The 27,486-nt window shown below is 41.6% G+C and overlaps 1 protein-coding gene across 6 annotated transcripts in view; it reads right to left on the bottom strand.

Moving 5' to 3' along the window:
- Positions 1-27,486, bottom strand: part of CCDC93 (coiled-coil domain containing 93) — a 142,639-nt gene that overhangs the window by 102,262 nt on the left and 12,891 nt on the right. For all 6 annotated transcript variants that reach the window (XR_010322339.1, XM_064287279.1, XM_064287280.1 and 3 more), the window contains 2 exons: positions 19,498-19,596; positions 5,153-5,209 (listed from right to left, as the gene is read on the bottom strand). Coding sequence is in view for 5 of the 6 variants with exons in the window: in XM_064287279.1 (XP_064143349.1) it covers positions 5,153-5,209; positions 19,498-19,596 (156 nt within the window). In the remaining variant the exon portion in view is untranslated. The remainder of the gene's footprint in view (positions 1-5,152; positions 5,210-19,497; positions 19,597-27,486) is intronic.

Consider the following 27,486-nt stretch of genomic DNA (forward strand, 5'->3'; position numbering starts at 1 on the left):
ACTCTAAATGGAGAGAACCTGAAAGCATTTCCCTTGAGAACGGGAACCAGACAAGGATGCCCTTTATCACCACTCTTATTCAACATCGTGTTGGAAGTCTTAGCCAGGGCAATCAGGCTAGACAAAGAAATAAAAGGTATCCGGATTGGCAAGGAAGAAGTAAAGTTAGCACTATTTGCAGATGACATGATTATATACACAGAAAACCCTAAGGAATCCTCCAGAAAACTACTGAAACTAATAGAAGAGTTTGGCAGAGTCTCAGGTTATAAAATAAACATACAAAAATCACTTGGATTCCTCTACATCAACAAAAACAACACCGAAGAGGAAATAACCAAATCAATACCATTCACAGTAGCCCCCAAGAAGATAAGATACTTAGGAATAAATCTTACCAAGGATGTAAAAGACCTATACAAAGAAAACTACAAAGCTCTACTACAAGAAATTCAAAAGGACATACTTAAGTGGAAAAACATACCTTGCTCATGGATAGGAAGACTTAACATAGTAAAAATGTCTATTCTACCAAAAGCCATCTATACATTTAACGCACTTCCGATCCAAATTCCAATGTCATATTTTAAGGGGATAGAGAAACAAATCACCAATTTCATATGGAAGGGAAAGAAGCCCCGGATAAGCAAAGCACTACTGAAAAAGAAGAAGAAAGTGGGAGGCCTCACCTTACCTGACTTCAGAACCTATTATACAGCCACAGTAGTCAAAACAGCCTGGTATTGGTACAACAACAGACACATAGACCAATGGAACAGAATTGAGAACCCAGACATAGATCCATCCACGTATGAGCAGCTGATATTTGACAAAGGACCTGTGTCAATTAACTGGGGAAAAGACAGCCTTTTTAACAAATGGTGCTGGCATAACTGGATATCCATTTGCAAAAAAATGAAACAGGACCCATACCTCACACCATGCACAAAAACTAACTCCAAGTGGATCAAAGACCTAAACATAAAGACTAAAACGATAAAGATCATGGAAGAAAAAATTGGGACAACCCTAGGAGCCCTAATACAAGGTATAAACAGAATACAAAACATTAGCAAAAATGATGAAGAGAAACCCGATAACTGGGAGCTCCTAAAAATCAAACACCTATGCTCATCTAAAGACTTCACCAAAAGAGTAAAAAGACCACCTACAGATTGGGAAAGAATTTTCAGCTATGACATCTCCGACCAGCGCCTGATCTCTAAAATCTACATGATTCTGTCAAAACTCAACCACAAAAAGACAAACAACCCAATCAAGAAGTGGGCAAAGGATATGAACACACATTTCTCTAAAGAAGATATTCAGGCAGCCAACAGATACATGAGAAAATGCTCTCGATCATTAGCCATTAGAGAAATGCAAATTAAAACTACGATGAGATTCCATCTCACACCAGCAAGGCTGGCATTAATCCAAAAAACACAAAATAATAAATGTTGGAGAGGCTGCGGAGAGATTGGAACTCTCATACACTGCTGGTGGGAATGTAAAATGGTCCAACCACTTTGGAAATCTATCTGGCGTTATCTTAAACAGTTAGAAATAGAACTACCATACAACCCAGAAATCCCACTCCTAGGAATATACCCTAGAGATACAAGAGCCTTCACACAAACAGATATATGCACACCCATGTTTATTGCAGCTCTGTTTACAATAGCAAAAAGTTGGAAGCAACCAAGGTGTCCATCAACGGATGAATGGGTAAATAAATTGTGGTATATTCACACAATGGAATACTACGCATCGATAAAGAACAGTGACGAGTCTCTGAAACATTTCATAACATGGAGGAACCTGGAAGGCATTATGCTGAGCGAAATTAGTCAGAGGCAAAAGGACAAATATTGTATAAGACCACTATTATAAGATCTTGAGAAACAGTAAACCTGAGAAGAACACATACTTTTGTGGTTACGAGGGGGGGAGGGAGGGAGGGTGGGAGAGGGTTTTTTTTATTGATTAATCAGTAGATAAGAACTGCTTTAGGTGAAGGGAAAGACAACACTCAATACATGGAAGGTCAGCTCAATTGGACTGGACCAAAAGCAAAGAAGTTTCCGGGATAAAATGAATGCTTCAAAGGTCAGCGGAGCAAGCGCGGGGGTCTGGGGAGCATGGTTTGTGGGGACTTCTAAGTCAATTGGCAAAATAATTCTATTATGAAATCATTCTGCATCCCACTTTGAAATGTGGCGTCTGGGGTCTTAAATGCTAACAAGCAGCCATCTAAGATGCAGCAATTGGTCTCAACCCACCTGGAGCAAAGAAAAATGAAGAACACCAAGCCCACATGACAACTAAGAGCCCAAGAGACAGAAAGGGCCGCATGATCCAGAGACCTACATCATCCTGAGACCAGAAGAACTAGTTGGTGCCCGGCCACAATTGATGACTGCCCTGACAGGGAGCTCAGCAGAGGACCCCTGAGGGAGCAGGAGATCAGTGGGATGCAGACCCCAAATTCTCATAAGAAGACCAAACTTAATGGTCTGACTGAGACTGGAGGAATCCCGGCGGCCATGCTCCCCAGACCTTCAGTTGACACAGGACAGGAACCATCCCCGAAGACAACTCATCAGAAATGAAAGGGACTGGTCAGCGGGTGGGAGAGAGATGCTGATGAAGAGTGAGCTAATTATATCAGGTGGACACTTGAGATTGTGTTGGCAACTCTTGTCTGGAGGGGGGATGGGAGGATAGAGAGAGAGGGAAGCCGGCAAAATTGTCAAGAAAGGAGAGACTGAAAGGGCTGACTCAAGACGGGGAGAGTAAGTGGGAGTAGGGAGTGAGATGTATGTAAACTTATATGTGAAAGACTGATTGGATTTGTAAACGTTCACTTGAAGCTTAATAAAAGTTATTATAAAAAAAAAAAAAAACTCCATTATGAACGAGAAGAAATAATGTCTCTAGAGGCAAAAAAAAAAAAAAATTAATTTTTTTAGAGGCCTAAAATGTCCAGTGGGACAGATCACAACCACAGAAAATGCTATGAAGCACAGTTCTACTCTGACACATGTGGGGTTGCCATGATTTTCAATCAACTCAAGGCAACCGATTTGTTTTTTTGCCTTTGGTAAATACAAGAATAAGCTAAATATTTGGAAAAGTGCTAGATGTTTAGTATCTATTTTTAAAAAAGAGTTTATGTCTAAGAAAGAATAAGTAAAAACCTGCTGCTAGAGGCCCAATACTATCACGTTAATATACGAAAAAAGCAGACATGACCAGGTCATGTTTACGGAAAACATGATCAACAGCTATGCCGGCTTCTTCTTCTGGGCGATACGGCCGAGTACTGTTTAGTATTTTCTCATTCTCCATCCAGGGATGATGCAGACAGGGATTTACTTATAAAGATGTTCAATTAAGCATTCAATTTTTTACACTTGTATTTATTGTCTTTTAATATGTAATACACAGACTCAGTATAAAATTCAAATAGTAGAGTTTACAGGGAAAAGAAAATTTCCCTTCCTCTCCTGTCCCGGGCCACCTGGTTCCCTGACTCAGAGGTTACCTGCTCTGATTTATGCTTCCAGAAATGAAGCATCATTTAAAATGGGGAAAGCTACAGTATATCCAACCCCTTGGTTATTATTAGTCATGAGAAATATTGTTATGCAGAATCTTGAGGCATACAAAATACCCTACGTTGGTAAGTGAAAAAATACAAGATCGTATGTAAAGTATGATTCCAATTCAGCTTAAAAATCCACATTAAAAACATGGGAGAAATATGCCCAAGCATTAAAAGTGGCTGCTTGCGGGTTGTGAGATTAAGGCTAGTTTTCTTCCCGTGTATCTATCAACCATAAATGAACAAAAATTAAAAACTTCAAGGGTGTTTCAAACTGAAAACTCATTTCCCAACAAAGGAAAAAATTACTCTGATGTCACAGCATTTCTTATTACTTCACGTGGCCACCAAATCTGAGAGAAACAGTATCTGGCATCAGAGCGTCACCATCTTAAAGGTTTTCTACCTTCTCCCACTGCCATTATGAATTTGAGGAAATGATACAAATTATAATTATAAAATGACAAAGCCTTTTGTTTTAAATGAGCACTTCATGTCTTACACCAACAAAAACAACTGTTATTTTCGGAGTAGGTAAGCACCTTGGGAGACCACAGCTTATTCTTAAGACGGGCATGCTCAGAATTCCTTTTCTGGAACGACTCCACAACCAGTTTACAAAGCCATAGAGGCCAGACCACCTCAATCTTTACAGTTCACAATGTACGAGACTCAAATCATTGGCATAAAAAAATGCATCTGACATTTAAGCTTGGTGGCTTGTTAATACAATAGACTATAAACCAAAACCAAACCCCTTGCCCTAGTTGATCCTGACTCACGGTGACCCTATAGGACAGAGGAGAACTGAGCTTTAGGTTAGCAACCGAGTGCTTTAACCCCTGTATTACCACGGCCCCTTGTAATAGGCTATACAACGGTAAAAATCAACTAGAGCTACATACATAAACATGCCTTAATCTCACAACAATGCTGAGTAAAATATTTAGCATGATACCATGCAAAAGAGCACTCACATCATTTACGGAAGAAAGAGAACTTACACCCAGGTATGGACGTTCTGTTGTGCTCCGGCCCGGAGTGTTCTGAGAAGGACCAACGCTCCTCGCTGCCCTTTGCGCTGGGAAAGTGGACACTTGTGTGCAGATGCCCAGTGGCTGAGACATTGTGTACGATGACAAAGGCCAACCCAGAGTTTCCCACACCAAGTTCAAAAGCTACTCTGCCTCTACAAAACCACCATGCAGATGGTAACCTCAATTTACCATTTCTGGTTTATCATTAAGTTTACAACCTGCCACTGGAATAAAAAGTGAAGGGTTTTGGGTTTGGAAGATTTCTTCTTCAAAATCGGAACTGAGAAAAACACCAGGCAATAGTTATGTAAGTTCCACCCACCAATGCTGGTGGCCACCTGATGCTGGGCATAGGAGGCAGGGCTTCCTCACACGCCCATCTGAGGTCAGTGCCTGGGCAATCCCGGCAGACGTAAACCTCAGGGAGCAGAGTTTCTGTGATTTAAATCAAAGAGCTATTTGAAGATACATGGTGCTCTTACAGATGAACACAAGCAGGAGAACTTACTGATATGTCAACAACTGTCCTGATGGCCTTTTCTTTCCTCTTTATGAAGTCATCATCCTGCAAGACAAAACAGAGATTAAACAAACTCTGTGTCAAGATTAATACTCAACTGTACTACTCAGAAACGTGCCTTAGAATCTGACTTCTAATGACGACTTTGCCTGCATAAACCTCCATTTTCTAACAAATCGGCATATACTCCCCATGGGAAATGGCTAGGACCTCAACAGGTGGCTCCAATACAGGTGCCTACAGCCTGGTAAGAAAAAGGGGGGCGGGGGCAGGAATTGTAACGGTTAAGACAAGAGTTCTCATTTCAAATGCTTATCGGCACTGAAACCTCACACAGGTTACCTACTCTCTGAACCTCCATTTCTGTATTTATACGATGGGACGACTGTTCCTATTTGTGAGGATTAAGTAACACCGGGATGTGACCTACCGGAATTGGCAAATGTAAGTATTTGATGATGCTGTTAGTTGCTGCTGAGTCAACTCTGACCCGTGGCAACTGGATGTGTGAGGAGTAGGACTGCTCCACAGGATTTTCAAGGCTGTAACCTTTCAAAAGCAGACAGCCAGGCCTGTCTTCCAAGGTGCCTCTGGATGGGCTCAAGCTGCATTCAATAGTCTGCACCACCCAGGGGCTCCAAGAATTTGTTGTTGTTGTTGTTGTGTGCCACCCAGTTGATTCCGACTCACAGTGACCCACAGCGATTAGCTATTATTACCGTTGCTGTTATTACCACAGTAATGTCCTCGGCAGGTGGGCCCTCAAAAACCATTACAGGACTATACAAAGATACATTCCTGGTCTTAGAGTTTGCTAAAAATTTTAGATCAAGTACCAGAATTCTGTGTCAGACCAATGTTTCCTGAACTGTTTTTCATGCAACATTATTCCTACCAACTATTTCTAGAAAAAAAGGTTCAATGATTAAACCAAGTTAGAACACAGGACAGAGCACGCCCCAGCCTGAGATTCACAGCCTACGGACACGTTACAGCTCCACAGTACTCCTGTGGTAAGGACACCAGGTCAGCTGTAACCGCTGCTACCAAAACTTGATTCGTCACAGAACACTGCTCAGCTAAAATGTCTTCTTCATTGTAGTTAGGTGCCGACTCACAGTGACCCTAGGTAGAACACGATGAAACACTGTTGCTATCTTTGAGCCCATTGTTGCAGCCACGGTGCCAATCCATCTCATTGAAGGTCTTCCTTTTTTTCACTGACCCTCTGCTTTACCAAGCATGATGTCTTTTCCAGGAAGCGGACCCTCCTGACAATATGTCCAAAGTACGTGAGATGAAGTCTCACCATCCTTGCTTCTAATAAGCATTCTGGCTGTATTTCTTCCAAGACAGATTTGTTTGTTCTTCTGGCAGCCCATGGTATATTCAATATTCTTTGCCAACACAATAATTCTAAGGGATCAAAATTTTTCTTCAGTCTTCCTTGCTCATCATCCAGCTTTCACATGCATATGAGGTGGTTGAAAATACCAGGCTTGGGTCAGGTCCACTTTAGTCCTTAAAGTGACATCTTTGCTTTTTAACCCTTTACAGAGGTCTTTTGCAGCAGATTTGCCCAATGCAATGCATTGATTGATTTCTCGACTGCTGCTTCCATGGACATTGACTGTGGATCCAAGGAAACGGAAATACTTGGCAACTTCAATCTTTTCTCCACTTATCATGATGTTGCTTATTGGTCCAGTTGTGAGGATTTTTGTTTTCTTTATGTGAGGTGTAATCCATACTGAAGGCTGTGGTCTTTGATCTTCATCAATAAGTGCATCACGTACTCCTCACTCTCAGCAAGCAAGGTTGTGTAGTGTCATCTACATATCACAGGTTGTTAATGAATCTTCCTTCAATCCTGATGCCCCGTTCTTCTTTCCATGGTTCAGCTTCTCGGATTCTCTGCTCAGCACACACATTGAATAAGTATGTTGAAAGGATACAACCCTGACATACACCTTTTTTCTTTAACTTTAATCCACAGAGTATCCCCTTGCTCTGTTCGAACAACCGCCTCTTAGTCTAAGTACAGGTTCCTCAAGAGCACAATTCAGTGTTCTGGGATTCCCATTTTTTGCAATGTTATCCATAATTTGTTATGAGCCACACAATCGAACGCTTCTGCATACTCAACGAAACACAGGTAAACATCTTTCTGGTATTCTCTACTTTCAGCCATGATCCATCTAACATCAGCAATGATATCCCTTGTTCCATGTCCTCTTCTGAATCTGGCTTGAATTTCTGGCAGTTCCCTGTCCATGTACTGCTACAATTGCTTCTGAATGATCTTCAACAAAATTTTACATGCGTTTGATATTAATGATAATTAATTGATAATTTCTGCATTCTGTCATTTGTTCTTTGCAATAGGTATAAATATGGATCTCTTTCTGTCGGTTGGCCCGGTAGCTGTCTTCCGAATTTCTTGGCATAGGTGAGTGAGCGCTTCCAATGCTGCATCTGTTTGTTGAAACATCTCAGTTGGTGTCTATCAATTCCTGGAGCCTCGTTTTCACTACTGCCTTCACTGCAGCTTGGACCTTTACCTTTAGTACCATCAGTTCTTGATCATACGCTACCTCCTGAAATGGCTGAAGATCGACTCTTTTTGGTACAGTGACTCTGGGCATTTCTTCCATCTTCCTGCATTGTTTAGTATTTTTCCCACAGAATTTTTCAATATTGCAACTCGAGTCTTGAGTTTTTCTTCAGTTCTTTCAGCTTGAGAAATGCCGACTGTGTTCTTCACTTTCAGTTTTCTAACTCCAGGTCTTTGCGCATTTCACTGTAATACTTAGTCTTCTTGAGCCACCCTTTGAAATCTTCTGTTCAGCTCTTTGAATTCATCGTTGTTTCCTTTTGCTTTAGCTACTCCGTGTTCAAGAACAAGTTTCAGAGTCTCTTCTGACATCCGTTTTGGTCTTTTCTTTCTTTCCTGTCTTTTTAATGACCTCTTGCTTTCTTCATGTATGATGTCCTTGATGTCATTCCACAACTTGTCTGGTCTTTGGTCATTAGAGTTCAATACCTCAAATGTATTCCTTTTTATTTAAATTTTTATTGTGCTTTAAGTGAAAGTTTACAAATCAAGTCAGTCTCTCATACAAAAATTTATATACACCTTGCTAAAAAAAAAAAAAAAATACTCCTAATTGCTTTCCCCCTAATGAGACAGCACACTCCTTCCCTCCACTCTTTATTTTCATATCCATTTGGCCAGCTTCTAACCCCTTCTGCCTTCTCATCTCCCTTCTGGACAGAAGATGCCAATACAGTCTCATGTGTCTACTTTATCCAAGAAGCTTACTCTTCACCAGTATCATTTTCTATCCCACTGTCCAGTCCAATCCCTGTATGAAGAGTTGGCTTTGGGAATGGTTCCTATCCTGGGCTAAGAGAAGGTCTGGTGACCATGGCCTCCTGGGTCCTTCTAGTCTCAGTCAGACCATTAAGTCTGGTCTTATGAGAATTTGAGGTCTGCATCCCACTGCTCTCCTGCTCCCTCAGGGGTTCTCTGTTGTGTTCCCTGTCCGGGCAGTCATCGGTTATAGCTGGGCACCACCTAGTTCTTCTGGTCTCAGGATGATGTAGTCTCTGGTTCATGGGGCCCTTTCTGTCTCTTGGGCTCACAATCACCTTGTGTTTTTGATGTTCTTCATTCTCCTTTGCTCCAGACGGGTTGAGACTCATTGATGCATCTTAGATGGCTGCTTGCTAGCGTTTAAGACCCCAGAAGCCACTCTCGAAAGTGCGATGCAGAATCTTTTCTTAATAGATTTCATTATGTCAATTGACTTAGATGTCCCCTGAAGCCATGGTCCCCAAACCCCCGCCCCTGTTATGCTGGCCTTCGAAGAGTTCAGTTTATTCAGGAAACTTCTTTGCTTTTAGTTTAGTCCAGCTGTGTTGACCTTGCCTGTATTTTGTTCTCTTTCTCTTCACCTAAAATAATTCTTATCTACTATGTAATTAGTGAAAAGCCTTCTCCCTCCCTCCCCCATCTCGTAACCATCAAAAAATATTTTCTTCTGTTTATTTCTCGAGTTCTTATAATAGTGGTCTTATACAATATTTGTCCTTTTGCAACTCACTCAGCGTAATGCCTTCCAGATTCCTCCATGTTATGAAATGTTTCACAGATTCATCACTGTTCTTTATCGATGCACAGTATTCCACTGTGTGAACATACCATAATTTATTCATCCATTCATCTGTGGACAGGCACCTTGATTGCTTCCAACTTTTTGCTACTGTAAACTGTGCTGCAATGAACATGGGTGTGCATATACCTGTTCATGTAAAGGCTCTTAATTCTCTAGGATATATTTCAAGGAGTGAGACTGTGGATAGTATGGTAGCTCTATTTCTAGTTTTTTAAGGAAGCGCCAAATCGATTTCCAAGGTGGTTGTATCATTTTACATTCCCACCAGCAGTATATAAGTGTTCCAGTCTCTCCACAACCTGTCTAACATTTATTATTTTGTGTTTTTTGGATTAATGCCACCCTTGTTGGAGTGAGATGGAATTTCACTGTAGTTTTGATTTGCATTTCTCTAACAGCTAATGATCGTGAGAATTTCCTCACGTATCTGTTAGCTACCTGAATGTCTTCTTTAGTGAAGTGCCTGTACACATCCTTTGCCCATTTTTTAATTGGGTTATTTGTCTTTTTGTAGTTGAGATTCTGCAGAATCATGTAGATTTTAGAGATCAGATGCTGATGGGAAATATCATAGCTAAAAACTTTTTATCAGTCTGTAGGCATGGCTTATAGGTAAACTTTTTACTCTTTTGGTGAAGTCCTTGGATGAGCACAGGTGTTTGATTTTTAGGAGCTCCCAGTTATCTCATTTCTCTTCTGCATTGTTAGTAATGTTTTGTATACAGTTTATACCATGTATTAGGGCTCCTAACATTGTTTCTATTTTCTTTTCCACGATCTTTATTGTTTTAGATTTTATATTTAGGTCTTTCACCCATTTTGAGTTAGTTTCTGTGCATGGTGTGAGGTGTGGGTCGTTTCGTTTTTTGCAGATGGATATCCAGTTATGCCAGCACCATTTGTTAAAGACTATCTTTTTCCCATTTAACTAACTTTGGGCCTTTGTCAAATATCACCTGCTTGTATGTGGATGGATTTATGTCTGGATTCTCAGTTCTGTTCCATTGGTCTATGTATCTGTTGTTGTACCAGTACCAGGCTTTTTTGACTGCTGTGGCAGGATAACAGGTTCTAAAATCAGGCAGAGTGAGGCCTCCCACTTTGTTCTTCTTTCTGGGGCCTCTTTCCCTTCCATATGAAGTTAGTGATTTGTTTCTCCATCTCATTAAAAAATGTCGTTGGAATTTGGGTCGGAATTGCATTGTATCTATAGATTGCTTTTTGTAGAACATTTTTACAATGTTAAGTCTTCCTATCCATGAGCAAGGTATGTTTCTCCACTTATGTAGGTCTCTTTTGGTTTCTTACAGTAGTGTCTCGTAGTTTTCTTTGTATAGGTCTTTTACCTTTCTGGTAAGATTTATTCCTAGGTATTTTATCTTCTTGGGGGCTACTGTAAATGGTATTAACTTGGTGATTTCCTCCTTGATGTTCTTTTTGTTGGTATAGAGGGATCCGACTGATTTTTGTATGTTTATCTTGTATTCTGATATTCTGCTGAACTCTTCTATTAGTTTCAGTAGTGTTCTTGAGGATTCTTTAGGGTTTTCTGTGTAGAAGATCGTGTCATCTGCAAACAGAGATACTTTTACTTCTTCCTTATGCCCTTTATTTCTTTATCTAGCCTAATTGCTCTGGCTAGGACCTCCAGCACAATGTTGGTGATAAAGGGCATCCTTGTCTGGTTTCCGATCTCAAGGGGAATGCTTTCAGACTCTCTCCATTTAGGGTGATGTTGGCTATTGGCTTTGTATAAATGCCCTTTATTACGTTGAGGAATTTTCCTTCTATTCCTATTTTGCTGCAAGTTTTTTATCATGAATGGGTGTTGAATTTTGTCTAATGTCTTTTCTGCATCAACTGATAAAATCATGTGCTTCTTGTCTTTTGTTTTATTTATATGATGGACTACATTAATTGTTTTTCTAATATTGAACCATCCCTGCATACCTGGCATGAATCCCACTTGGTCGTGGTGAATTATTTTTTTGATATGTTGTTGAATTCTACTGGCTAGAGTTTTGTTGAGGATTTTTGCATCTAAGTTCATGAGGGATATAGGTCTGTAATTTTCCTTTTTTGTGGAGTCTTTACCTGGTTTTAGTATTAGGGATATGGTGGCTTCGTAGAATGAGTTTGGGCGTATTCCGTCCTTTCCTATGCTCTGAAATACCTTTAGTAGTAGTGGTGTTAACTCTTCTGTGAAAGTTTGGTAGAACTCTGCAGTGAAGCCATCAGGGCCAGCACTTTTTTTTTGTTGGGAGTTTTTTGATTACTTTTCAATCTCTTCTTTTGTTATGGGTCTATTTAATTGTTCTCCCTTTGTTTCTGTTAGTTTAGGTAGGTAGTACGTTTCTAGGAATTTATTCATTTCTTCTAGGTTTTCAAATTCGTTACAGTACAGTTTTTCATAGTAATCTGATATGATTCTTTTAATTTCATTTGGGTTTGTTGTGATAGCGCCCATCTCATTTCTTATTCGGGTTATTTGCTTCCTCTTCTGTTTTACTTTTGTCAGTTTGGTTTATCGATTTTGTTAATTTTTTCAAGGAACCAGCTTTTGGTCTTGTTAATTCTTTCAATTGTTTTTCTGTTTTCTATTTCATTTAATTCTGCTCTAATTTTTATTATTTGCTTTCTTCTGGTGCCTGAGGGTTTCTTTTGTCATTCTCTTTCTATTTGTTCAAGTTGTAGGGATAATTCTTTGATTGTGGCCCTTTCTTCTTGTATGAGTGCATTTGTTAATATAAATTCACCACTGCACACTGCTTTTGCTGTGTCCCAAAGGTTCTGATAGGAAGTGTTTTCAGTCTCATTGGATTCTATGAATTTCTTTATTCCATCCTTAATATCTTGCATAATCCAGTCTTTTTTTGAAAAGGGTCTTGTTCAGTTTCCAAGTCTTTGATTTCTTTTCCCTGCTTTATCTGTTACTGATTTCTACTTTTATGGTCTTGTGGTCAGAGAAGATGCTTTATACTATTTCAACGTTTCGGATTCTGCTAAGGCTTGCTTTATGACCTAATATGTGGTCTATTCTAGAGAATGTTCCATGTGCACTAAAAAAGAAAGTATACTTAACTGCTGTTGGGTGGAGTGTTCTGTATATGTCTATGAGGTCAAGTTGGTTGATTGTGGCATTTAGATCTTCTGTGTCTTTATGGAGCTTCTTTCTGGATGTCCTGTCCTTCACCGAAAGTGGTGTGTTGAAGTCTCTGACTATAATTGTGGAGCTGTCTATTTTACTTTTCAGTGCTGTTAGAGTTTGTTTTATGTATCTTGCAGCCCTGTCATTGGGTGCATAAATATTTAATATGATTATATCCTCCTGGTATACTGTCCCTTCAATTATTATATAGTATTCTTCCTTATCCTTTATGGTACATTTAACTTTAAAGTCTATTTTGTCAGAAATTAATATTGCCAATTCTGCCGTGTTTTGACTGTTGTTTGCTTGACACATTTTTTCCCTTCGAGTTTTAGTTTGTGTTCTAAGTCTAATGTGTGTCTCTTGTAAGCAGCATATAGATAGATCATGTTTTTTATCCATTCTGCCACTGTCTGTCTCTTTATTGATGCATTTAGTCCATTTACCTTCAGCATAATTATAGATGGGTATGAGTTTAGTGCTGTCATTTTGATGTCTTTTTTTGTGTGTTGTCGACAGTTTCTTTTTCCCACTTAATTTTGTGTACTGAGTAGTTTATCTTTATATATTGTCTTTTCCTCTTATTCGTTGTTTTTGATTTTGTTTCTGCTGAGTCTCTATTTTTTTCCTGTATTTTATTTTCATGAGTAGGATAGTTAGTCTCCCTTGTGGTTACCTTAATATTTACCCATAATTTTCTAAGTTTAAACCTAACTTTTATTTCTTTATATCGCCTTGTCTTCCTCTCCATATGAAAGGTCTATGACTACATTTCTTAGTTCCTCTTTATTGTTTTAATGTTGTCTTGTTTTACATAATAACATTGCAGTTTCCCTGTCGGGAGCATTTTTTATCTTGATTTATTTTTTTGATTTCCCTGTCTGGGTTGACATCTGATTGCTCCGTCTCCTGTTCTAGTCTTGGGTTGATACCTGATATTATCGATCTTCTAACCAAATAACTCCCTTTAGTACTTCTTGTAGTTTCGGTTTGGTTTTTATGAACTCCCTAAACATCTGTTAACTGGAAATGTCCTAATTTCATCTCCATATTTGAGAGACAGTTTTGTTGGATACATGATTCTTGGCTGGCAATTTTTTTCCTTCAGTGTTTTATATAAGTCATCCCACTGCCATCTTGCCTACGTGGTTTCTGTCTAGTAGTCAAGCTTATTCTTATTGAATCTCCTTTGTAGGTGACTTTTTGTTTATCCCTAGCTGCTCTTAAAATTCTCTATCTTTGCTTTTGGTAACTTTGATTATGTCTTGGTGACTTTTTTTTAAAATCTACCTGATGTGGAGTTCAATGAGCATCTTGCATAGACATCCTCTCATCTTTCACTATATCAGGGAAGTTTTCTGCCAACAAATCTTCAACAATTCTCTCTGCATTTTCTGCTGTCCCTCCTTGTTCTGGTACTCCAATCACTCGTGGGTTATTTCTCTTGATAGAGTCCCACATGATTCCTAAGGTTTCATTTTTAATTCTTTTACCTCATTTTTCTTCATATATACTGGTGCCAAGTGCTTTATCTTAACATTCACCAATTCTGCCTTCTACTTGTTCAGTTCTGTTCCTCTGACTTTCTATTGTCTAATTCTGTAATTTTTTTGTTAATCTTCTGAATTTCTGATTGTTGTCTCTCTACGGATTCTCGAAGCTTATTAAATTTTTCATTATGTTCTTGAATAACCTTTTTAATTTCTTCAGCTACTTCATCTGTGTGTTCCTTGGCTTGTTCTACATGTTGCCTGATCTCCTTCCTAATCTCATTCCTGATGTCTTGAAGAGCTTTGTATATTAATCTTTTGAATTCTGCATCCAGTAATTCCAGGAAGGCACCTTCGTCCAGGAGATCCATTGATTCTTTGTTTTGAGAGCTTGTTGAGGCGATCATGGTTTGTTTCTTTATGTGACTTGATACTGACTGCTGTCTCTGAGCCACATATAAGTTATTATATTAGTTTATTTTATGTTTGCTTACTGTGTCCTGGCTTCTTGCTTTGTTTTGTTTTGATATGCCTAGATGGGTTTGTTGGTTATTTTCACCTTTGGAGCTCTGACATCTTGTCCTCAGATGGCTAGAGCTGTTATCAGGTATATCAGCCTAGGAGTCCATTCACTTTTCTTATATGAATTCAGCTCAGGTGTCCAAGTAGCTGATCATCAAGTATGTGGTACAGGCTCTGTCCTACAGTTTTAGAGAGGCAGGGGTGATTGGTGTGGGTACCGGTACCTGGTTGCAGCAGGGGATCACACTCTGAACAAAGCAGGGAGCTGAGAACTGTCCCCCAAATGTCTGTGAGAAAAGCGCGTCCCTGTTCCCTACAGCGTACAGGTGGGTGGGTTCTGCAAACGGACCACAGGCATCCAAAGTTTTTGGTTGTAAGGACTGGGAGGTACCAGTTATCCTTGTACCCCTGTAATGGGTGGCTGGGTGACCTGAGAGGAGCCACCAGTCCTTAGGCCGCTGATCTGGGTAGGTGAGGACCCTATTTAATAGGCAAAATGGTGGCAAATATCAAACACCCACCTCTTTTCCACACAGCTGAAACGGTTGCAGTCTGGCAACAATGGCCTATTCCCCTGAAACAGGTCCACACAAGTCCTTGCAGGGTGGAAAGGTATTCAAAGTCCATGGACCATTTATGCCTGGACAGGAGCCACTTCTGTCCTGAGCTCCCCCAGTTAGTGGAGCTGGCAAATTATCTTTTCCCCCAATTTTGAATATATTCTTACTCCAAGGCCAAGAGGATGGCTGCAGGCACTCAACAGAGCCTATCTCAGATCCAGGGCAATCAACAGCCACCAAACCCAGCTTGGAGGCTGAAGGTGCGGTAAAATATATGCAAGTACTGAGCTTTTGCCGAGAGCACTGTTCTTCTCTGGTTCTGGAGGTGTGAGTGGGCTGTGTGGCTGGCTGCTTCTCCCTGAGGAAACTGCAGCCGAACGCTACCACCAGCCTGCTGCAGCTGCTCCTGGGAATGGTGCCTGAAGTATCCTGGTGATTCAGGTCTGGTAACTCCTCTCCGCTCTGAACCGTCTCTCCCTCCCTGTGCTGCTCAGTCTGTTTTCTAACTTTGCCTTTGATGTTCAGGGCTCCTAACTTGTCATAAATATAATCGTTTCACTTGTTTTTTCAGTTCTTTGCTGTAAGAAGGATCACAGGAAGCATCTGGCCATTCTGCCATCTTGGCCCTGCCCTTTCAAATATATTCTTGAGATGGTCTCTAAATTCAGGTGGGATATACTCAAGGTGGTACTTTGGCTGTCCTGAACTTGTTCTAATTTTCTTCAACTTGAACCTGCACATGAGCAATTGATGGTCTGTTCCACAGTCGGCCCCTGGCCTTGTTTTCACTGATGATACTGAGCTTTTCCATCATCTCTTCCCACAGACATAGTCGATTTGATTCCTCTGTGTTCCACTGGCAATGTACATATGTATAGTTGCTATTTATGTTTTGAAAAAGGTATCTGCAATTAAGTCATTGGTCTTGCAAAATTCTATCATGCAATCTCCAGCACTGTTTCTATCACCAAGGCCGTTGTCATGGATTGTATTATACCCCCCAAAAAATGTGTGTATCAATTTGGCTGGGCCATGAGTCCCAGTATTGTGTGGTTGTCCTCCATTTTGTGATTGTAATTTTATGTTTTTATGCAATTTTATGTTAAAGGGGATTAGGGTGGAATTGTAACACCCTTACTAAGCTCACAGCCCTGATCCAGAGAGTTTCTGTGGGGTGTGGCCTGAACCATCTTTTATCTTACAAGAGATAAAAGGAAAGGGAAGCAAGAAGAGAGTAGGAGATTTCATACCACCAAAAATGCAGTGCCGGGAGCAGAACGGGTCCTTTAGACCCAGAGTTCCTGCGTAGAGAAGCTTCTAGTCCAGGGGAACACTGATGAGAAGGCCAAGAGAGAGAGAAAGCCTTCCCCTGGAGCTGACGCCCTGAGTTTGGACTTTCAGCCTACTTTACTGTGAGAAAATAAATTTCTCTTTGTTAAAGCCATCCACTTGTGGTATTTCTATTACAGTAGCACTAAAAGACTAAGACAGCCATATTTTCCAACTACCATCCTCCTTCATTTCCAACTTTCACATTCCAATTGCCAGTCATTACCAATGCATCTTGATTACATGTTTGATCAATTTCGGGCTGCAGAAGTTGGTAAAAATCTTCAATTTCTTCATCTTTGGCATTAGTGGTTGGTGAGTAAACTTGAATAACAATCATATTAACTAGTCTTCCTTATAGGAGTATGGATATTATCCTATCACTGACGGTGTTGTACTTCAGGATAGATTTTGAAATGTTCTTTTTGACAATGAATGCAATGCCATTCCTCTTCAATTTGTCATTCCTGGCATAGTAGACCACATGACAGTTCTGTTCAAAATGGCCAATACCAGTCCATTTCAGCTCACTAATGCCTAGAATATTGATCTTTATTCCTTCCACTTCATTTTTCATAACTTCCAATTCTCCTAGATTCACACTTCGTACATTCCATGTTCTGATTATTAATGGATGTCTGCAGCTGTTTCTTCTCATTTTGAGTCATGCCACATCAGTGATGAAGGTCCTGAAAGCTCAACTCCATCCATGTCATTAAGGCTGACTCTACTTTGAGGAGGCAGCTCTTCCCCAGTTGTGTCTTGAGTGCCTTCCAACTTGATAGGCTCATCTTTCGGCTGTATATCAATTTTATATGCAAAGTTTTTTTTTTTTTAATTAATTTTTATTGTGCTTTAAGTGAAAGTCTACAAATCAGGTCAGTCTCTCAAATAAAAATTTACATATACCTTGCTATATATACTGCTAATTGCTCTCCCTCTGATGAGACAGCACAGTACTTCCCTCCACTCTCTCTCCTCGTGTACGTTCAGGTAGCTTCTGGCCACCTCTGCCCTCTTATCTCCCTCCAGACAGGAGATGCCAACATAGTCTCATGTGTTGACTTGATCCAAGAAGCCTGTTCTTCACTAGTCTCATTTTCCATCCCCTATTCCAGTCCGATCCCTGTCTGAAGAGTTGGCTTTGGGAATTGTTCTTGCTCTGTGGTAACAGAAGGTCTGGGGTAAATGGCCTCTGGGATCCCTCCAGTCTCAGTCTGGCCCTTAAGTCTGGTCTTTTTATGAGAATTTGGGCTCTGTATCCCACTGCTCTCCTGCTCCCTCAGGGTTTCTCTGTTTAGTTCCCTGTCAGGGGAGTCATCGGTTGTGGCCAGGTACCATCTAGCTCTTCTGGTCTTAGGCTGATGTAGTCTCTGGTTTATGTGGTCCTTTTTGTTTCTTAGGCTCATAATTATTTTGTGCCTTTGGTATTCTTCATTATTCCTTGTTCCAGGTGGGTTGAGACCAATTGATGCATTTTAGATGGCCGCTTGCTAGCGTTTAAGACCGCAGACATCACTCTCCAAAGTGCGATATATGCTTAAGTTTTCATTGGTCAATTTTTTCTGAAGTACACTGCCAGGCCCTTCCTAGTCTGTCTCAGTCTGAAAGCTCTGCTGAAACCTGTCCACCATGGGTGGCCCTGCTGGTATTTGAAATACCAGTGGCAAAAATTCTAGTAACACAGCAACATGCAAGGCACCACAGTATGACAAACTGACAAGATACATGGTAGGAAACGTCTTACCATCCCACATAACGAGAATTCTGTGGAAGACAAGCTCTGAAATAATTTTAGCAACACTTTCAGAAATGCCACAGTGAATAGATGAGTGATGCTGGGAGCCATAGCCTTCGCTTTGTGGGAAGTCCTGAGAGGGCATGGCCAGGAGCAGGGCGTGCAGACAGATGGGCAGGGAGCACTTAAGGTGGAACAAAGATGTGCAAAAGCTGGGGAGGAACTTGTGTTCCATACTCAGGAAATTGTAGTAACAAGACTTGAACCACCGAGGCTGTGGTCACAAGGCTGTTGGTCTCTCCAAACACTTGCCTGAATAGCTAAATTTTTTAATAAAATAAATCACAGCAGAATCTCTCAGAACTTCCCAACCACCACTCTGCCCTCAATTCCTGCTTGTTGAAAGCACACATCTGGAAAGCATCACCCCCAGTTTCAGAGGGCAGCTCCTAATGCCAGCCTCGTTAAATCTGGGAATGAGAGAGGGTAAGGTCTGTCTCCCCAACACCCAAATAACCCAACAGAAAAATAACCTCTGAGGAACAGAGAAAATTACACAAAAAGTAGTAGATGATGATATAAGCCTAGTAGAGAGTAGAATATTATCTAAATGATGCTATGTAACACAGCAGCTTATACAGACATTAAAAATGGATCATAATTTTAAAAAGATAAAGTGAAGAAGGAAAACACAATCACTCATATAGTGTGACCACAACCATAGGAAAACACCTGCAAAAATATGAAAGAACTACACTAAAACTGTAATAGTGCTTGGCTAGGTGATCAGATGGAAACCCTGGTAGCGCAGTGGTTAAGATCTACGTCCGCTAACCAACAAGCTGGCAGTTCAGATCCACCAGGAGCTCCTTGGAAACTCTAAGGGGCATTCTACTCTGTCACATAGGGTCCTTATGAGTCCGAATTGACTCAACAGCAATGGGTTACTTTTTCTGGTTTAGGTGATCAGACAATGGGTGCTATTTGTTCTTTTCTTAGTATGCCTTTGTATTTTCCACATTTTTTACAATTAGAATCTATTATTTTTACGATGGAAGGGAAAGACCTTTATTTTCCAAAAAAGAATATTATTTCAAAAAATAAAAGACAAAAAAGGACACATTTATAGGGTTTTAAAGTCAATGCCTATTTAAAAAGGCAGTTCAAACAAATAAGGTGGCCCAGTTTCAATAGTTGGGTGAGGCCCAGTAGGGGCAGAGATGCCAAGCCAGGGAGTGTGTCAGGAGGTGGACCGGGGGGAAGCACCCCTTCTGTCCACCTGAGCCTATAGCTGCTCCTTCCCGGGGACCCTCTAAAGTGTGCTCTCATGTTCTCAGATGAACAAGAAAAGGGAAGCAGAACACTGACCTCTGGGAGACTGTAGGTTTTCTGGAACTGGGATATGGAGTAGGAGCGGATGTAGTCACCCATCTCTTCTCTTGTTTCTATGGCTCGCTTCACCAGCCACTGGGGAGGAAAGTTGGAAAACGTGAGCTGATCGGAACGAAATCCCACTGATATGAAAGCCAACTCAGAGACAGTACTTCTCCTGAACCCAAATCATTGTACTTGACTGGCCAGGTGACAAGAAATTACCAACTGTTCTATGAGAAAGGCAACAGCCTGGGCGTCTGAGATGCTAAGGTCCGGCGGGCCCTGGTGCTGAGTAGCTATGCCGGAGCTTTACATCCTAACTTCATATCCTTGGCCTCAGTTCCCTCTTGGTAAAGTGGAGGTAAGAACGTCAGCTCCGTCCACCTCACAGGAAGCAAATGAAACCACCAGTGCTAGAGTGCTTTGTAAACACCTGGAGCACAATGCAAACACAATCACTCCCTACAGCTACCAGGTCCATGACATATCTTAATGCAAATCTCTCTTTCCTGTGCTGCTTGCATAGACCAGAGAGAGGGGAGCTGGTATAGATAGGGGAAAAAAAGCCCCAAAATACTCAGATTTAAGAACGGTGTGTACTGAGTACATGGCTGTAGGCATCAAATTAGCCTGACACACACTCTCTCTCTGAAGCCTCACAACATTGTAGTGCTGGCCATGATTTACAGAACCGGAAGCTGAGACTACATAATTTGCTCATTGATACACAGCTAGCAAGCCTCAAGACTGGCAGTCATAACTTTGAGGCTCTTTCACATGGTAAGACTGACAAATGGGTTTTATTAAATGTTAACCAGCTCTACTGGGCTGCTCATACCTATTTATAACAAACTTTAAAACAGTTCATTAAACACACACACGCACACACGCACTAAGGGTAAAGGGGTGCGAAATGCAACAACAGCCTTTGCGTCTCCTACTGGCTTTCCAGTCATTTCCTTTGCCCTTGAAGAATGTTTATTGAGCACTTATGACATCTCAGCACTGGCTCAGGGGTGACAGAAGTACTTTTAACATTGAAAATTTCAGACATATAAAAAGATACATATAAAAATATAATAAACACCCATTCACCCACCAGTAAAATATCTGAAATATAGTTGAAAGCCCATGGGTACCCACCCCAGATCACAGTCTCTTCCTCTTCCCAAGAGGTAACCACTAGCCTATAATTGCATTTATCACGTCTGCATTTGTACCGGTGGCGTAGTGGTTAAGTGCTATGGCTGTTAACCAAAAGGTTGGCAGTTTGAATCTGCCAGGCGCTCCTTGGAAACTCTACGGGGCAGTTCTACTCTGTCCTATAGGGTCGCCATGAGTCGGAATTGACTCGATGGCACTGGGTTTGGTTTTTGTTTTTGGTTTATACTTTTGCTACCTATGGGGGTCATCACTAACAATATATTGTCTTACTTTGCATGCTTTTTAAATGTTGCATAAGGTGTATCATATTGCATTATCCTGCAATTTTTTTTTTCTTTACTCACATAACTTTACATTTTTATTTTTAGGTTACTTGTGTTGGTAAGTATTGCTGTAGTTCATTTTCTCTCTTAAATAATATTTGTTTAGATCAATTCCCACAACTATCCATTCTCCTGCTATGGACATTGGGAAGCTTCTGGTTTTCTGATATTACAAACACACTGTTAGCAACATTCCTGTAGAAGCCTCATGGTGCACAGGTGGCAGTGATTCTCCATGGCAAATACAGGCAAAAGGAGCCACTGGCTGGGAGGGTCTGCACATCTTCAGCGTAGCTAGACGTTGCCAAATTCTCTCCAAGGAGTTGTATGGAGGTGTCCTGTCACCAGCACTGCATGTGAGCTATGACTCCCCTCCTCTCCACACTTGGTGTTGTCACACTTCTTTCCTGCCATTATGGTGGATATGAGATGGTATCTCATTGTGGTTTTAATTTCCGTTTCTCTGATTATTAATGAGGTCAAGCATCTTCTCTCTTGTTTATCAGCCACTGGGGTTGCCCTTTTTTAAAAAAAAAAATGGATTTCTATTGGCTAAAAAAGGGCTACCCTTTTTTCTATTGGATTGTTTGCATTTTTCACATTAACTTGTAGGCGTTCTTTATGTATTCAGAATACTTGCTAACCAAAAGGTCAGCAGTTCGAATCCCCCAGGTGCTCCTTGGAAACCCTATGGGCAGTTCTACTCTGTCCTATTGGGTCACCATGAGTCGGAATCGACTCGACTTGACAACAGTGGGTTTGTTTTTTTTTTGGAGGGGTTAGCTATACTCAGTTCTTCCAGTCAGTAGTTTGTCCTCTTTTTTAGGAAAACTCTATTCTTCAATGCCTTTAATTTTAATGTGATAGTATGTATCAATCTTTCTCCTTTATGGTTTGTGCTTTGTTTTCTCTTATTTAATAAATCTCTCCCTCATTCAAGCAGAACAATTATTTTTCACTCACTAATTTGCACTCAAACATAAGCTGTTTAATTTTTAACCCTGGCCTCCGAGGAAAGTGATTTCCAACAGTATATTCACCATTAAAAAAAAAAAAAAAATTTTTTTTTCTTTTTATTCACCATATAAAGATGCTACTACAGTAGAACAATTTGATAGCTTGCTATATTATTTTGATGTATCACCTACAATGATTTACCCTTGAAAATCCTTCTGTCACAATGAAAGACCTAATTATCATAACAATGAAAACAAAGTTTTGGTATCACCGTGCTGCATTTAAATTAGAGCTCTTTCATTAATCAGCTGTATGACCTTAACAATTAAGCCTCAGTTTCCTAGTCTATGAAATGGAAATAATAATAGGACCTAATTCCTAGGACTACTATGGGAATTAAGCAAAGTAAGGTTTTATACATTTAGAATAATTTCTGGCATATAGTAAGCATTTAATAGACATTACCAAACCCACAGCTGTTGAGTTGATTCCAACTCATACTGACCCTATTGGACAGAGTAGAAGCGTGCCATAGGGTTTCCAAGGAGTAGCTGGTAGATTCAAACCGCCAACCTTTTGGTGTTAGCAGCCGAGCTCTTAATCACTGCGCCACCAGGACTCCATGAATGTTAGCTAATATTATCAGAATACAAAGAGTTCCATATTATTACTAGAATACAAACAGTACTCTAGCACGTTAGTAGATACTCAACAAACGGTAGCAATATTTATAATAAACTTTCAAAGGGGATTCAACAAGTTTACTTATTCTCCCACCTTCTTCTTACATCTACCAAGTAAACCCCATTTCAGGCTGCACTGCACGCCCTGCTGTGGTACAGCTGAAAACAAGGAACTGTCCATCTTCCCACGGGAGCGATGGAACAGGGGAGCAAATGGCCAACACCTGCATTCTTGGCCATGGAGACTTTCTATGCACTTACTGCCTTACTATCTGTGATCTGGTCCCATGTCATGCTGGGAACCTTTGGTCCCGGCCATCAGGAGTTAAAAGTGAGCATCTGGCTAGATTAGAGAGTTCAGAGGAACTGAAAGGAAAAGGTCATGGCATTGCCTGGCGGTCTGGGTTTGACTATCCCCACTGGGACATAGAATTAAGTCTCCCTGGGTTTTAAATAGAAATCAGTCAGAAAAGCTGCACCTTCCAAAGAGAGGAAAGACTCATCCAGGGAGGCCCAAAGCTCTGCTGCTCCCTTCACTACAGTCAAACAGACAGTGACCCCCTGTGGGCGAAACATGTGAGCAGAGGTGGATGCCATCTGTCAGAGCCGCCATTTCCTCTCCAGAGAGCTATCACATCTCAGAGAAAGTCTGTGGATAGCAGCTGTGCTTCCCCAAAAGGACAACTGCACTTGAAAGGACACAATGGCATGGGGCATGGTGCTCCTGCAGGACAGGAGGGAAGCCTTGCTCACGGAGGGCAGCTGGATCCAGAGAAAATTATGTTTAGAAAGTAGCTGCCCAGGGTAGGAGTGACTGAAAATAACTACCTGAGGAATATTCTTTTGTTATTAGTATCTCCCTTTTCTCTCCACCACTCCATCACAGTCCACCTCCAAACAATGACCTCAGGCACTGACTAAAATCCAGAAGAGAGGAAGAGGCCCAGGCAGCATTCAGAACTGCTCAAACCCCTTGCCCACCTTCCCTCCCCAGCACCACGGCCCAGGATGACTTAGGAGATTGACTCATTGCTCAACTCAATTTAGCTCGGCTTTCTTTTGGATCTAGAGACCCAGTTTCTGGCCTTTCATTCCTGTTTCTTTCCCAGATAATCCCATCATATCTACCATTTTCCTCCATTAAATTAACCCCAGATTTATTCTGAGTTACTTCTTGGCTGGATGCTGAATAGTATGATCAGATAAGGATGGTAACACCTGTTATGCCACGGGATTCACTTAGAAAATTGATAACTGATCACTCTATAGTGGGCATGATCCAGAGATCCCAGTGTGAAGGGCTATGGAGGAAACCCCTTGGACAGCCAACTCTGCCACAGGTCACCCAGCACTCGAGAAAAATGCCTGTCTTCACTGGATTCACACACTTGGCATGGAAGAAAAAGATGTGACCTAGAACTGCCAGTGGCGGGAAGCTAGATCCATTCTTTATAAGCTGGCATTTGGAGAGTATCACTACAGCTTTGCTAAATAGTGTGAACATGGGGGGTGGGCCTGGAGAGTAACGCAAGACAACCAGGCCAGTGGCTCCCAATTGCTGGTCCACGGCTGCCAGCAAAACAGGAAAAAAAATGGGCATGCAGAGAGTTTTTCATAACACTAAATATATTCAGTTTGAAGGTTTGGTGCAGTGAATTACTTAATATGGGCCGTTCTATTCATAGTTCTGTGACTCCTACAGAATGACTGGGTGGGACTATGCACATACGGTATTTGTGGCCCAACAAAGGGATTACATAGTCTGCTAATAATGCAAATAAGGTGCATGGAACCCTTGTGTGGGGTGGGGCCATGTGAATAAGGTGTATGGAACCCTAGGGGGACTGGTCAGTTTTGCCATCACACTAGGTTTAAAATGAGACAATCCCAGAGGCTAGGAGGGCGGACCTCAGAACCACCAAGAAGAACAGCCAGGAAGACAGTGTGTCCATTGGACCCAGGGTCCCTGTCCTGAGAACCTCCTAGACCCAGGAGACAGAGAGAGCTGTACACCTGAGACAGCAAGAAGCAGCAGCAGAGAAACGGCGGCAGCAGAACCAGGTGACTGGCACAAGACTGCACAGTGGACTTCCTGGCCCATGGAGCAAGACAGCTGAGAATCTTGGGGCAGAAGGCTTGCCGGTGAAATGTGTGGCTCAGAGCACTTGCTGGTGGAGCTAGGCTTGACCACCCATGGAGCTAGAGAGCTGAGCATCTTTGGGCCAAGGCTTACTAGCAGAGTGGGGTGCCTCTAGATGCTTACTGATGGAGCTAAAGAGCTTTAACACTTGTCCAAGCAGGGCAGAGGCCAGGGCCGAGAGGAGCTTGTCCTGAGGAGGCTGAGAGGAGACCTGCACAGCTGAGAGGAGGTGTTCACGGCAGAAAGGCCTGCTTGCTTGCACGGCCAAGAGGAGCTAAGGGAGCTGTCCTGCACTGAAAATGGGAGGGATGTGTGCTCCACTTCGGGGGAGCCTCCCAGACCCTGCCTACATGCTTACTGATCCTGAGTTGTAGAGTGCTAATCCTGGTCCAGAGTTGTACCTGCTACTTCCCTAATAAACCTCATAATCATGAGTGTTGTCTATAAGCTCTGTGTGGCCATTATAACCAGTGAAGGAACCTGGCAGACAAGTAAAGCACCACGGGAGGAATGGCTGGTGTCAGAACTGGTAAAAGGTTGGCAAGTGCAGGTGTGTCCAACTTCTCATACGAGGCTGCTGCTGATCTTGATTCCTTCTCTTTGTTCTGAAGGTAGAGGAGGGTCTGACGTCCGCACGCCATTTTTACAGAAACCAAAACGAAACCAAACCTGTTGCCATTGAGTTGATTTCGACTCATAGTGACCCTATAGGACAGAGTAGAACTGCCCCACAGAGTTTCCAAGGAGCGCCTGGTGGATTCAAACTGCTGACCTTTTGGTTGGCAGCTGTAGCCAGAAACCATTACACCATCAGGGTTTCCATTTTTACAGGACTCCTTTAAGACTGGAGATTAAATGGATTTGCTTTTAGGAAATGATAGCGAAAGCAAGGTAGTAGTTACTTTAAAAAATGTCCTTAACCAGCAAAATAGGTGGTAACCCTAGGTCAACCTCCCATTTTTTGCTTTACAATTTTATAAAAAAATTAAGAAATCTGGTACCCACTAGCCTAGGCTCTCACCCAGATACATGTCCAGACAGGAACCCCTCCAGCATTCTATTCACAACGTGAAACATTTACAGACACTCAAAATGCCCAAAGTGCCTATAGAAGATCACTTTTCCCATGCATCCTCTTCTCATATCTGGACTAGAGTTTTTGGCCTGCAAAATTCTTGGGTAGGGTTGAGTGATGTCTAATCCCTAGAGAGCCAGGGTTTAGGGAAAAGGGTAATAATTTCACAGTCTGATGGTGGTAGAGGTTTTAGTAATAGTCAACAGAGGGTTCCTACTTCTTATTTTCACAAAAAAGGGTCAGGTACCGTCCTGAGTCAGACAGACAGAAAGTCTAACAAACATACAAGCCAGATTCTGAGTTAAAGTCTTGGCCCCAAATTTACAAACATCATGACAGTCGAGGTTCCTAGGACCTGGCTGATGGTTTAGGCTTAGGCCTGCAGCCACGGAAGACTCCCAACAGTAACAGAAACAGCTACATGACATTTATAAAGCACTTACTAAAATGTGCAGTCCTTCATCTAAGTGCTTTACATGCATTAATGATTTTTATCCCCTCAGGTAGACACTATTATTGCCTCCATTTAACAGATGAGAAATTAAAAGTCATTTGCTCACCGTTACGTAGCTAGAAAGTGACAAAGATGAGACTTGAACCCAGGAAGTCTCCAGCACCCATACTCTTAACCCTGACACTATATAATCTTAACATACAAGCAGAAGACTTTTCTAGCAACAGCTGCTCATCTTTCCTCCTGGTGGCTGCCCAGACGGTAGGTGGGAAAAGCACAAGGCTTGGATACTGGGACATTACACTGAGCTCCTCCACTCACTAGATCTCTGCCCTTAAGCAAATTATTGATGCTTCCTCTGAGTCTCACTTTTTGGAATTATAAGAGATGCTTCAAAGAACTCTTTTAGGATCAGATGAAGTAATACATGCAAAGTACTATTCACACAGAGGAAACAAAGGTCAGTCCCTTTGCTCCTCCTCTTTTCAAGGTGCCTGGAGGGGAAGCTCCCAAGGTGCCAGGAGGCGCCTGTAGAGCATAAGCCGGAGCCCTGGTGCTGCAGTGGTTAAGAGCTTGGCTGTTAACGAAAGGTTAGCAGTTCGAATCTAGCAGCCACTTTCTGGGAACCCCATGGGGCAGTTCTACTCTGTCCTATGGGGGCACTATGAATTGGAATTGACTTGATGGCAATGGGTTTTTTTTTTTTTTTGGTTTAGAGCATGAGCTGCTTAATGACAGAGCCTTGGGAAACAGCTGGGGTGGAGATAACCCCCCATTAAATATTTAGTCATCAAATAAGTTCTGTGCATCTACCAAGTTCCAGATGTTCCACAAGGTGCTGGAGACACAACAGTGGGCAAGACGGCCACAGTGCCTGATCTCACGAAGCTTACAGTCTGATGGGAGGAGAGAAATAATCACACAAATGAATATAAATGGTTACGGACTATAGTAAGGAGGATTCCTGTGAAGGAAGGGAATGTACCCTTATGCATGCAAATAGCAAAAGAACCTATTCTAGATTAGGAGGTTGGGGAAGGCTTCCTTGGGAAGGTTCAGTGGAGCTGAGATCTAAAGGATGAACATAAATTAAGAAAGAAGGGAAAGGAAAAACATTCTAGCCCAAAGGATCAGCATATGCAAAGGCCCTGTGACAGGAAGAATACGGCAAGTATGAGGAAATCTGA

Source organism: Loxodonta africana, chromosome 6 (assembly GCF_030014295.1).
Source record: "Loxodonta africana isolate mLoxAfr1 chromosome 6, mLoxAfr1.hap2, whole genome shotgun sequence".
Lineage (NCBI taxonomy): Eukaryota > Metazoa > Chordata > Mammalia > Proboscidea > Elephantidae > Loxodonta > Loxodonta africana.